Genomic DNA, 12,702 nt, shown 5'->3' on the forward strand with positions numbered 1-12,702 from the left:
ACCACTTTAGATATTTGTGGTGAATCTCAAATGATTCCATTCTGCTCTTTACCTGTAATTTGATACCTTCCTTATATGTTAAACTCATAGTTAATGTAAGGTATTTGGATAAAATTTACATGTTCCCTATAAAAACCCTTCTTCCCATTTGCTTTGGAATGTAAAATTATGCTTTGTTAGTCTAAAATCAATTTGCTGAGAGATTTCTGTGGAGAATCAGCTATAATGCATTTTAATATAAACATTATATTATATATATGAAATATATAATATTCTAAATGTAAAGATAGATATCAGGGTTTTCATGCTCCATGTTCCTCCATGTTCCTTCAGTATGATGGAAGAAATAACCCTTTTGAAGTTGGACCAAGTCAGTATAAAATGGTTAAAAGGAAGACAACATTGAAGGGGGAAAGTGTTCTGTAATCTGAGATGTACTTTTTAAGTAAGCCCAATCCTTACTTGCTTTTCATTAAGATTTACCTCGCATTTCTTCAAATATCTAGACCTTAGGGTATGTTTAAAAATTTCTACCCATTTATAAAAACGTGACTTAGACTAACTTTTTTTGGAATTAGAATCAATATTCTTGGCTTAAATACTTTGATTTACTTTTCTGGGGTTATCATCTTTAGGTGAAATTCTCCCCTTTTCCTTACCCTTAGTTCAAACTGAAAATCATTAGCTATACTAATATCTTACCTTGCACTTGCAGACAGTAACAATGTTATCTAATCTTTGGCTTCATTATTTGGTAAGATTGAGCCTGTTAGCAGCCAATATAATAGCTGCGAGTAGGAATCAGCTATGGCAATGCAGATGTTTGTGGAATCATAACTGAGGATTGTAATTAACTCAGTGCCCAAAATGATCATCTCAGGAAAACCCAGAAGCCATTGACCTGTTCTTTAAAGCCAATGAAAGATAGGTGGCCAGGGAGCCCTCTTTGTCCTGGGTTCTCACAATCTTTGACTTTTCTTTATTCTTTGAAGTGTACATTCTGAACCCCCATCACAAACATGGGCTGTGTAGATTTGGGGATCTTATACTGCCATATGTTTTCCAACAGAACTACTTGGCCCATGAGGAGCTCTTGATTGCGGTGGAAATGCTATCTGCTGTAGCTTTACTAAACCAGGCCTTGGAGAGCAACGATCTTGTGTCTGTGCAGAATCAACTCAGAAGCCCAACAATGGGCTTCAACAATCTGGACGAGACATATGTGGAACGGTAAGGGAACATTTTCCAAAACTCCTTTCAATGCAGAAATATGTGTTTGGTAGATCTCACAAATGAAGGATTTGTTCCTTCCTGAAGCAATCCATATACCCATGTTTATTTTCTTGAAAGCTAGTCTACTTTGTTCTGAGAGTCCTTCTAATATTCAAATCCTTCTTCACAGTATTCCTTTTAGAGGAACCAAGAGTCTTAAGGAGGATCATCCTGTGGCAGTTACTGACTGTCTTTGTCATTAGCAAAAATTATTTCATAGGCTAAGAATACATGTTGAAAGCATACCTTCCCTTGGGCTTCTTTTGGAAACGACAGAATGTAGAAGAGTTGGAAACAACTTTAATAATCATCCAGTCCAATTTTCTTGTTTTACTGATGAGGAAACTGGATCTGGATTTGTGGGCCCAGAGTAGGGCAGTTGGGCCCCAAACCCCATTCTTTTTTTTTTTTTTTTTTTAACATCTTTACTGGAGTATAATTGCTTTACAATATTGTGTTAGTTTCTGCTGTATAACAAAGTGAATCAGCTATATGTATACATATGTCCCCATATCCCCTCCCTCTTGTGTCTCCCTCCCACCCTCCCCATCCCACCCCTCTAGGTGGACACAAAGCACCGAGCTCATCTCCCTGTGCTATGCGGCTGCTTCCCACTAGCTATCTGTTTTACATTTGGTAGTGTATATGTGTCCATGCCACTCTCTCACTTCATCCCAGCTTACCCTTCCCCTTCCCCATGTCCTCAAGTCCATTCTCTACATTCTTTTGATGATTAAACCAAAGGAATCCTGAGACCACAGTGGATCACGGCGGTGGGTAACGATCTCAACTTAGTGTCTTTTATTTCATGTTCCTGAAATAAACTACTAGATAGTATTGTTGATAGAATTATAAAACACTATAGCAGATCTAGAGAGAAAATTAAGGGGCGGGAATAAGGAGCCCATTAGAGATTAAGTAAGACAAAAGCCCAAGTTAAAATAAGTGAATTTCCAAAAATAAAAAAATTAAAAAAAAAAAAAAAAGTGAATTTCCATCTTGGATTCTTGTGACCACCAGGGGGAGATGTCTGCATAGATCTTGACAAAAGCACTGTTGTCAAGATACTGGTTCTGGAACTGCTGAAATAGGTAATTCTCTTGGGTCACGTACAGTTGTACAGGAAAAATTAAAAAGACTTGTTAGACTGTTTTTTAAATGGTGTTTAAAGTAGTAGAACAGTGGCTTTTCCTTGTTTTTAGTCATCTTGGAAAAACTGATGCTCTTACACTACTTAAATTTGACCACCTGTTCCTATAACTCCTCTGAGGTTATTTCCAAGGTAATTTATTTCTACCTCCACTGTTTATATTAATGGCACCATCCTCTCCTCCAAGCTTAGAAACTCGAGTTAACTTGAGTTTTCCTCTGACCCTCTGTGAGGCACCCTTGTGCTGGGAATAGCCTGCTCACTTTTCTCCCTGACAGTAGCCAATATGTGTGCACAATACCTCTGCATAATGTTTCCATTTCCCAGCAACCACCTCATTTAGACATTTTACCTTTGCTTTTGTAATAACCTCCAAATTGGTCTTACCCTGTCTTTTCTCTTCTCGTTCATTCTTATGTAACTAGGCTTTGCTGCTCTCTCAGTGCTAGAGACGGTGGGAGTTGGTCACTCCCTTATGAAGCCTAATATTCTAATGAGGCTTGTTGATAAAATAATTATCAAGACACATATGGGGCATCCCTGGCCACTTTCCTCTAAATGACAGTACCCCCCTCCCTCCAAATCACCCATTTTGATTTTCAAAAATCCTCTCTTCCCCCATCCCAATTTACAAATAACCCATTAAGGAAATGGTCCCAAACCCCATTTGAGAACCAGTTTTATACCTGTGATTTTCAGCTGGGGCCACAGATACAGCTTCAGAGTGCAAGTATTCTGTATGCAACACTTTTAAAATTTGTGCTTGTTTAAATAATCTTTAAAAAATTTCATTTAAGCACTTTCTGGGTGACCCAGCACCGACATGAGATTCCAGGGCCCCCTTTGGTTCTTGTATTGAATATTCCAATGGCCCCACGTGATTTTTCACAGCCTCAACATTTCAATTTCCATGTCAGCTTTTAACCCAGTTCTTGGAAGCCCAAGTTGGCAGGTGTTCAGGTTTAAGGAACACTGGGCCTCTCCCTTATGGTTGTACAACTTCTTCATAGTACACAGGTGCTGGGCAGGGGCCACCTGGATGAATTCTTACAAAGTCTCTACCAGTTTACCATGGCTTCTGCCCTTGGGGCTGTGTTTTCCCAGAAAGGTTCTTTTGTCCAATTCTCACAAGAGTGACATAGGGTTGGCATTGGGTCTAGGCATACACTGTTCCCAGATTAATTGTTCTAAAACGTTAGCTCTGTTTATAATGCTCCTCTATTTGATTGTCCTCTGTTCTTATCTGAATTAACCCTCAACGTGGTGTTCTGCCCTTTGCTCCAGCTACAACCCTCCTTGTATTTTACACTTCAGCCGAGATGGATCTGAACACACTCTGTTCATTCTGGCTTATCTGCTCCTATGCATGCTCCTCTCACCACCAGGAACGCAGTGCCTATCACCCATCTCCGCCTGGCACAATAGTGGGGCTTCCAAGGCCTTCCTGCCATAGAGGATGCTTCCGTGAACTATTTGCATGCTTCTCCCACTCCAGCTAATGTCATCTGTTCTGAGAACTAGCACGATGTGGTTAAAGGAACATAACCTTGGAGCCAAAACTATCTAAGTTTGACTCTTCCTAGCCGGGCCCCTTTCTGTTCATCTATAAAGCACAAAAGCAAACACACACAACAAAAACACCTACTCTGCATCTGCAGAACAGTTCTGAGGATAAAGTGCTTGGTGCAGCGCCTGTCCCAGGCAAGATGCTCCACCACTAGGGGTTTCCTTCCACTTCTCCTTCCTTGGAACCCCGTTACTTCCACTCTTATGGACTGCCTCTAATTTTACGGCCTTTCCTATGCTCTGCTCTTACACCCTTTTGAGTTTTTTGTCATTTTATCTAATGGACTGAAAGCTCCTTGAAGTAAAGACTGCATCTTGTTCCTCCTAATCTCCCTATAGTGCCTGCCACAGGTTTTGCAGATAATTAGTGCTTAATAAGCATCTGCTGAACAAAACTGGAATCTTAATCTTCTCAAAGCTTCCCAAGTGTGTTAGAAAGGTAATCTTACTAGTCTATCCATAGCAGACACCGAAGAGAACTCTGAGAAAGGTGGGGAGGGAAAAGACATAGGCCTGTTCGGGTAAACTACTACAACATCCAAAGTTGATGCCTTTAGTGCTGGAGACTAATCCTCATATGGAAAGCCTATGGAACTATGTTGTGTTATTCATAAAATTTTTCTCTTTGGCTAGTATTTGTTCATTTCTGAAGAAATGATGGGTGATTGTGGGTTTTGTTCTTTTTTCTGTGTTCATCCTTAAGCTTTTTCATTTTATTCCCATTGGGTCATCATTAAATGTCAGACGTGAAATGCCTGTAAGGATTTTGCACTTTTTTATAGAATGGTCCCCATCTATAAGGGATGCTAATGAGTGCAGGTTGCCATTTATCCATATTGTCATTGTGGTCAGTATTATTTGGTATATATTGCTACTAGTAAGTATAGAAGAGTATTTTCTTAGGTTTATAACTCTTGATAAGATGAAAATCTCACACAGGACACTGAAACAGTTTCAAGCCTGTGTTTGGTGATGCCTTGTTCAGGCACAGAGAATGAATCATCTCTCCCACTTCCTATCCTGAATGATGTTTTTCTCTCCCAAGCTACACTCAGTAGAAGACACCTCAGTGTCATCTTGGAGCATGCAGAACTTTGAGAAAATCTGTCGCAATGAGAAAACAATTATAGACTCAATGTGATCTTACTTCTTTGAACCTCTACTGTTAGCAAATCCTTAGGTTCTATTCAGAAGTCATACTGCAGAGTGAATCAATATGTACATAGAGGATTGCTCTTTATTTCCCTGGTGTAAAGATGCACAAGCAAATTAAACTATTGAGTTTCTATACTTCGGGCTGGAATAGCTCACTCATGTTAGCTTATGGTTGTAACATTGGTTCTGTAGTTTTTAAATGGGAAAATTGATGATTGAGAAATGAAAGTTTCTTAGTAATATGTCAAGGTGGATCATCTTTTTTTCCTAAAATTTCTCAAGACAGGAAAAATAATCAGAGTGTTGACCAAACTCTATTTTCCAGAGGGCTGCACAGAGTGAGGAGGGTCAGGGATCAGAATGAGGGGTAAGGATGTAATGACAGTGAGTGGACACAGGACAGAGGTGGTGAAGAGCTGCTGTGAAGCCTGAGGAATGGACAGGTGAAGAGGAAACTAGGACGTTCTGGGTCAACTCATGCACCACCTCTTCAAGAAAACAGGCAATGGGCTTCCCTGGTGGCGCAGTGATTAAGAATCTGCCTGCCAATGCAGGGGACACGGGTTCGAGCCCTGGTCTGGGAAGATCCCACATGCCGCGGAGCAACTAAGCCCATGAGCCACAACTACTGAGCCTGCACGTCTGGAGCCTGTGCTCTGCAACAAGAGAGGCCGCGATAGTGAGAGACCCACGCACCGTGATGAAGAGTGGCCCCCGCTTGCCGCAACTAGAGAAAGCCCTCGCACAGAAACGAAGACCCAACACAGCCATAAATAAATAAATAAATAAATTTATTAAAAAGAAAACAGGCAGTGAAGATGTGTGTTATTCAGCAAGGTTTCTGGAACTGCATTTGCTTTTTATTTGATTTGTCACTGGAAGTATTAGGTCACAAGGTAACTCAGCTATGTTAGGGTTACAGTAAAAAAAAAAAAGGCCACTCACGGCTTGGATTTGGGGAATGAACGAGAAAAAAAAAAAAAAGGGACATTTGATGGAAAGATTAGGAACCGTGGTAATTCCGAATTTTATCCCATAATACTCATCTGGAGACTAAGCAGAACCAAGACATACAAAGGGAAGGAAAAATAGTTACTAAAAAAAGCAAGTAATTTCACAGAGTTAAGAAGGTTGAGGTTTTTTTGCTTGAGTTAAGTGCAAGATTGGAATTTGAGGAACTTTCATTAAAAAGCATTTGTACCTAAAAGTATTTTTAAGGAAAAAAAACACCCTTAGTCTAAGTGAGCTTGGTGTATGTTGACAAAGCTGCACAAGACAGTTTTACTTGCCTTTATCCTGTTTGTCTAACCTCATAACATCACAGTGAGCCACATGTGTCAAACTTAAGATGCATGTCCAATTTAAGATGCATAACATGAACAAAGAATGAATGTCTCTGATTAGTATCATGCTTGTTTTCTCTTCTACAGTTACGCAAATGCACTACTCTCCATTAAACTGGAGGCCTTATCCCAAGGGCAAGATAGCTTAAGCTGGAATGAAATTCAGAATTGTATTGATATGGTTAATATTGAAATTCAAGAAGAAAATGACCGTAAGTATGGAACAGTTTCCTTCTCTAGTTATAGTGGGAGAATAAGGTAGCTGGACAGAACGGTCCTCTACATTAGGGCTGCCCTAGAGCCCTATGAGAGCACTCTCCCCTCACAAGTCTGTATGTATTTATATGTAAATGTTATTTTTGTACTACTGTCCCAACATGTTAGAAACATTACAAAGCAAACATAAGACATAAAAGGATAGAATAAAAGTACATAAATACAAGTCCTAGTATTTTTCTATTTATTGGTACTTGAAAGATGACTGCTATAAATAACTCAGCTTTTTAAGCACTCAACTTTATTTTGACCTTTTATGTACATGGGCGTTTTTCTGAAATATGACACATGTTCCTGCCCTAAGAAGAAATTGCAACACAGTCTAACTGTTGTTTTATGATCTCAAATCATGGTGATTTGCTGTGCTTCTAGAGCTTAGGAGCTCTGAGCATGAAAGTGGACAATCCAAGAAGATGTGCGCTGAGACATGCTTTCTTGAATGTCAGCTTGCTTCCTTATCCTGCCTCTTACTTATAAAAACAGAGTGACGAATGGGGAGATCTGTAACTTAGGCAGTGAGTATAATTGCTGCTTTGTGACCACACGGCTTTCTGCTGCCTCTCTGCATTTTCTTTTCAGTGAGGCATTTGGGGATCCCTGCCTCAGATGGCTGACACATCACCCACTTGGCTCTTTTCTGGCATGTTGGCTTGGGAGCTGGTAGTTCTTGCCAGATGTTAGTTATGAGGGAAGCACTAATTTAAGCAGACGTTCAACATCATCAGTGGGGGGGGGGGGCGTGGGGGACGACACTGGTGTGTGTGTCCTCTTACAAAGCTCAGGTCCCCAGCCTCCTGCCCTCCTGCCTTCCTCCTTGATCCTCCCCAGCTCCACACTCAGTCTCCAGTGATGGTTTGGGTGCTTTGGCTAATGCCACTCAGGGGTTGGCAAAACACAAAATCATGTTCCATCTTTGTTTTCTAACTTTTTCCTTATTCCTTGTGACAACATGCACAATCCAGGTTTGCTTTGGTGATTTATGTATGTCCTGCTTATACAGGTGAAGGTGCGTTAATTCTCAGTACTGAACAAGTGTAGTTTTACTCTCATTCTTGACATTGACAAGGGGGTGCGAGGAAAGACCTGCCATTTTTCGTCCCAGATTATCAGATAGAGCCTTTGCTTTTACCAGGAAAAGAAAAACAGTATCATGTGTATAACTTTGAAAGAAAGTGGTTTTTTGTAGGTGAATATTTTTAAGCAAAAATCTCTTTGGATTTGTATGGCATTTATCTAGGTAACTGTACTACTAAGTTGTTCTCCATGGGACATTTCACACGGCCATTATCACATTTCTTTTAAACATCTTGGCGTGAAGCGTATATGCCATAACCAGAATAGTAATTTTAGAGACTAATATTTCCTTTCTAGAATTTGGGGGACTTAATATAAAAGAGTTAACTTCTCTCTGTTTTGGTTTGTTGTTTTGTCAAAATGGGATATTTTTGTTTAAAGTTCTTGAATTATTGAGTTTGATATCATCTGTTTAGGTAATTGCTTTAACAGCTAAATTAAAATAAATATACCATCGCAAGTAGGCCCAAATTGCACAATATAGAAATTAAATCATCTGAAAGAGCTGAGAACTTTTCATGGACATCTTGAAAGTGCATTACTCTCCCCATCCCACCCCTGCCACACACACCAGAGTCTAATCCTGTGTCTGAATTGTGGTGTGGATGAGGTATGTAGCTAACGGGAAATGATAAATGTGGAAGGTGAATTGAATGGAGAAGCTGCTAAATGCATTTCCTCAGATTTGGATGCTTTGCTGATTTCTTTCTTTTTTTTTTTTTTTAATAAATTTATTTATTTATTTATTTATTTTTGGCTGTGTTGGGTCTTCGTTTCTGTGCGAGGGCTTTCTCTAGTTGCGGCAAACGGGGGCCACTCTTCATCGCGGTGCGCGGGCCTTTCAGTGTCGTGGCCTCTCTTGTTGCAGGGCACAGGCTCCAGACGCGCAGGCTCAGTAGTTGTGGCTCACGGGCCTAGTTGCTCCGCGGCATGTGGGATCTTCCCAGACCAGAGCTCGAACCCGTGTCCCCTGCATTGGCAGGCAGATTCTCAACCACTGCGCCACCAGGGAAGCCTGCTTTGCTGATTTCTTAATGGAAAGTTTACTTTTCCCAGTTGAGCCTTAGAGGAGTATTATTTTAACCAGGTAACTTAGACAAGGAAGTTTTCTTCCTGTGAATTTTTGCTTTTTAAGTTTGGTAGGTACCATTCTTTGTCAGTTACCTCATCTGCTGTCTCAAATACAACACCTCTAAGGGAATGCCCACTCTCTTCTTGGACTAGAATGTTATAGTATCACATGATGATTTAAATCAGTGGGCCATGAACTGAGGCTCAGCAGTCTTTGCTCAAATGGGATTTTCTCTTTATTTTTAAACAGAGGGAGTGACGCAGATGGACCCAGGGGACTTATGGGAAGGTTTTTCAGCTCCTGTGAAGTCATTTACTATGACATCAGCAGCTTGTGTTCTTAGAAACACACCAAAAACTTAAGCAGGTGATTTCAATCAAGTCAGCTGGCATGCACTCATTCCCAGGTGATCAGCTGCTAGGAACACACATTCTCTTTCTTAGATGTAGTTCTGTAAAGATCATTTTTGGATGGGATGTTTAAAAGTATTTAGAACAGTTGACCCAAGGAGGTCAACTGACATAAGGGGTCAACTGTCATTTCCAGAGAATGATATAAGTATTCCATGCTCTCCAGTGTATAAATATTACGGGGTGAAATGATAATACCTTGTATGTGGGTAGTACTTAGACTTTCTCAAGTTCTTCCAATGTTTTGAGATAACCTGACTTGCATGTTAGAGAAGTATTTTTGCTGCTTCTTCCAACATATTGGAGTATTATAGTCTGAAATAATTTCTAGACATTTTAGATTGTCCCTTTTCTCCTACAGATTTTTTCATTCTTAGCAATGGTCTTTATGGGGTCATTCATTCAGGCGATACTTAGCTAAATATTTTACTTTAATTTGAATGTCAGATGAAGATACCTCTTAAAAATTAGAAGTATGTATTCTGTTTCATAGCATATCACATTTGTAGAGTGGCTTCTGATTGTTTATGGAGAAAAATAACTGACAAAATGAGATAATGTTTGGCTTTAAGTGTGCTTATTTTCTAAGCTTACTGCTCATTAATGTTTAGTTTCTTTATTAATTCTTGTCCATGAGCACTCACTTGGGAAGCAGAAGTCCCCTGTTAGTATGTGAATGTATGTGTGTGTGTATGTGTACACATGTGTACATATATCCATGAATAATGCACCCATACATACATACACTATAGTATTTTATGACTAGATGATAGTTTATTTTTAAGAATAAGGCAGTATTGAGAAGTGACCTCCAAATAGATCCCTTGTACTAGACTTTCAGAAACTTTTCCAACTGCATGGCTTGGCTTCTGTGCTTCTCATTCCTGGACCTTACAGTCTATGTCCTAAGGTCCTGTATGTAGTAGAGATAGTAGAAGGTTAAACTGGTGGATATGCTTATTCATCCTTTGGTGCATCCATGAATTAGGGTTCCAGATGTAATTTTACCAGCCCGCATTAGAGAATTTGTGACATTAATTAGCCACACTTGAACCTTAAAAATATCCCCAAACATGCATGACTTTGTTAATTTCTATGGAGCCGACCTACACTTGACAGCCACATGTGGCTATTTTAACTAATTAAAATTAAATAAAATGTAAAATGAAGTTGTTCAGTCATGCTAGCCACATTTTTTTTTAACATCTTTATTGGAGTATAATTGCTTTACAATAGTGTGTTAGTTTCTGCTTTATAACAAAGTGAATCAGTTATACATATACATATATCCCCATATCTCTTCCCTCTTGCGTCTCCCTCCCTCCCACCCTCCCTATCCCACCCCTCTAGGTGGTCACAAATCACCGAGCTGATCTCCCTGTACTATGCGGCTGCTTCTCACTAGATATCTATTTTACATTTGGTAATGTGTATATGTCCATGCCACTCTCTCACTTTGTCCCAGCTTACCCTTCCCCCTACCTGTGTCCTCAAGTCCATTCTCTGTGTTTTTATACCTGTCCTGCCCCTAGGTTCTTCAGACCCTTTTTTTTTTTTTTTTTTAGATTCCATATATATGTGTTAGCATACGGTATTTGTTTTTCTCTTTCTGACTTATTACTTCACTCTGTGTGACAGACTCTAGGTCCATCCACCTCGCTACAGATAACTCAATTTCATTTCTTTTTATGGCTGAGTAATACTCCATTGTATATATGTGCCACATCTTCTTTATCCATTCATCTGTCGATGGACACTTAGGTTGCTTCCATGTCCTGGCTATTGTAAAATAGAGCTGCAGTGAACATTGTGGTACATGACTCTTTCTGAATTATGGTTTTCTCAGGGTATATGCCCAGTAGTGGGATTGCTGGGTCGTATGGGAGTTCTATTTTTAGTTTTTTAAGGAACCTGCATACTGTTCTCCATAGTGGCTCATACTAGCCACATTTTAAATGCTCATTAGCTGCATGTGGCTACTGGCTACCATATTGGATGGCCCAGAACATTTTCATCATCACAGAACATTCCACTGGACAGCACTGGACTATACTGACCTTGAAAGTCACTCTGCTAACACTATAGGGAATTGTTTGGTTTTGAACTGTCTCTTTGGCATTCTTTACAGAGTGGTGAAGTAGAGTAAACCAAATAATAGAGTGTATATCCAAATCTCTTTGCACTTCCGTTTTCTTTTCTGTACATCTCTACATTAAATTCTTCCAGCTCTGCTATGCTATGGTTCCATCATCCAGTACTTTGGCATTATTATGTAAGTGAGGGTTACACTAGAAGTGAGCATCTCTGCTGCTACTTGTATGTCAGATTATCTCCCCTTTTTATAACAGCTTTACTGAGATATAATTCATATACCATAAAATTCACCCTTTTATTGTGTTTTTATGGTAGTTTTTTATGTATTTAAAAAATTGTGCAGCCATCACTAGTATCTAAATTCAGAACATCTTCATCACCCCAAAAAGAAACTTTATACCCGTTAGCAGTCACTCCCTTTTCCCCCTCCCCCCACCCCCTGGCAACCACTCATCTACTTTTTTTCTATGGATTTTCCGATTCTGGATATTTCATATAAATAGAATCATGTAATATGGGGCCTTTTGTGTCTGGCTTCTTTCTCTTAGCATAATGTTTTCAAGGTTCATCCATGTTGTATCATGTATCATTATACTTCATATTCCTTTCTAGGTCAAGTAACATTCCATTCTAGGGATATACATTTGTTTATCCAGTCATCAGTTGATGGATATTTGGGTTGTTTCTACTTTTTAGCGATTATAAATATTGCTTCTATAAAGATTCAAGTATAAGCTTTTGTGTGACTATATGTGACTGTATTTCAGTTCTCTTGAGTATATACCTAGGAGTGGAACTGCTGGATCACATGGCAATTGTATGTTTAATATGTTAAAGAACTGCCTGTTTACCAAGGTGACTACCATTTTCCATTCCCACCAACAACGTATGAGAGTTCCAATTTCACCCCATCTTCACAACACTTGTTATTGTCTTTTTTAATATAGCCATCCTAGTGGTTATGAAGTGGTATTTCATTGTGATTTGGATTTGCATTTTCCTAATAACTAGTGATACTGAGCATCTTTTCATGTGCTAATTAGCCATTTGTATATCTTCTTTAAAGAAATACCTGATCAAGTCCTTTACCTGTTTTAAATTTTTTTTCTCTTTCTGTTGAGTTGTTAAGAGTTCCTTATATAGTTATTATGCTTGTATATCAGGTATATAAGGTTTTTTATCAGATACAGGACTTGGAAGTATTTCCTTCCATTCTATAGATCGTCTTCACTTTTTTTGAGGGTGTCCTTGGAAACATAAAAGGTTTAATTTTTATTTATTTATTTATTT

At 39.2% G+C, this 12,702-nt stretch overlaps 1 protein-coding gene across 1 annotated transcript in view; it reads left to right on the forward strand.

Annotated features, from left to right (window-relative positions):
- Nucleotides 1-12,702, forward strand: part of IQGAP2 (IQ motif containing GTPase activating protein 2) — a 291,241-nt gene that overhangs the window by 185,878 nt on the left and 92,661 nt on the right. The window contains exons 11-12 of the mRNA XM_036849360.1: nucleotides 1,070-1,230; nucleotides 6,574-6,698. Of these exons, the coding sequence (XP_036705255.1) occupies nucleotides 1,070-1,230; nucleotides 6,574-6,698 (286 nt within the window). The remainder of the gene's footprint in view (nucleotides 1-1,069; nucleotides 1,231-6,573; nucleotides 6,699-12,702) is intronic.

The sequence above is a fragment of the Balaenoptera musculus genome, chromosome 3, assembly GCF_009873245.2.
Source record: "Balaenoptera musculus isolate JJ_BM4_2016_0621 chromosome 3, mBalMus1.pri.v3, whole genome shotgun sequence".
Lineage (NCBI taxonomy): Eukaryota > Metazoa > Chordata > Mammalia > Artiodactyla > Balaenopteridae > Balaenoptera > Balaenoptera musculus.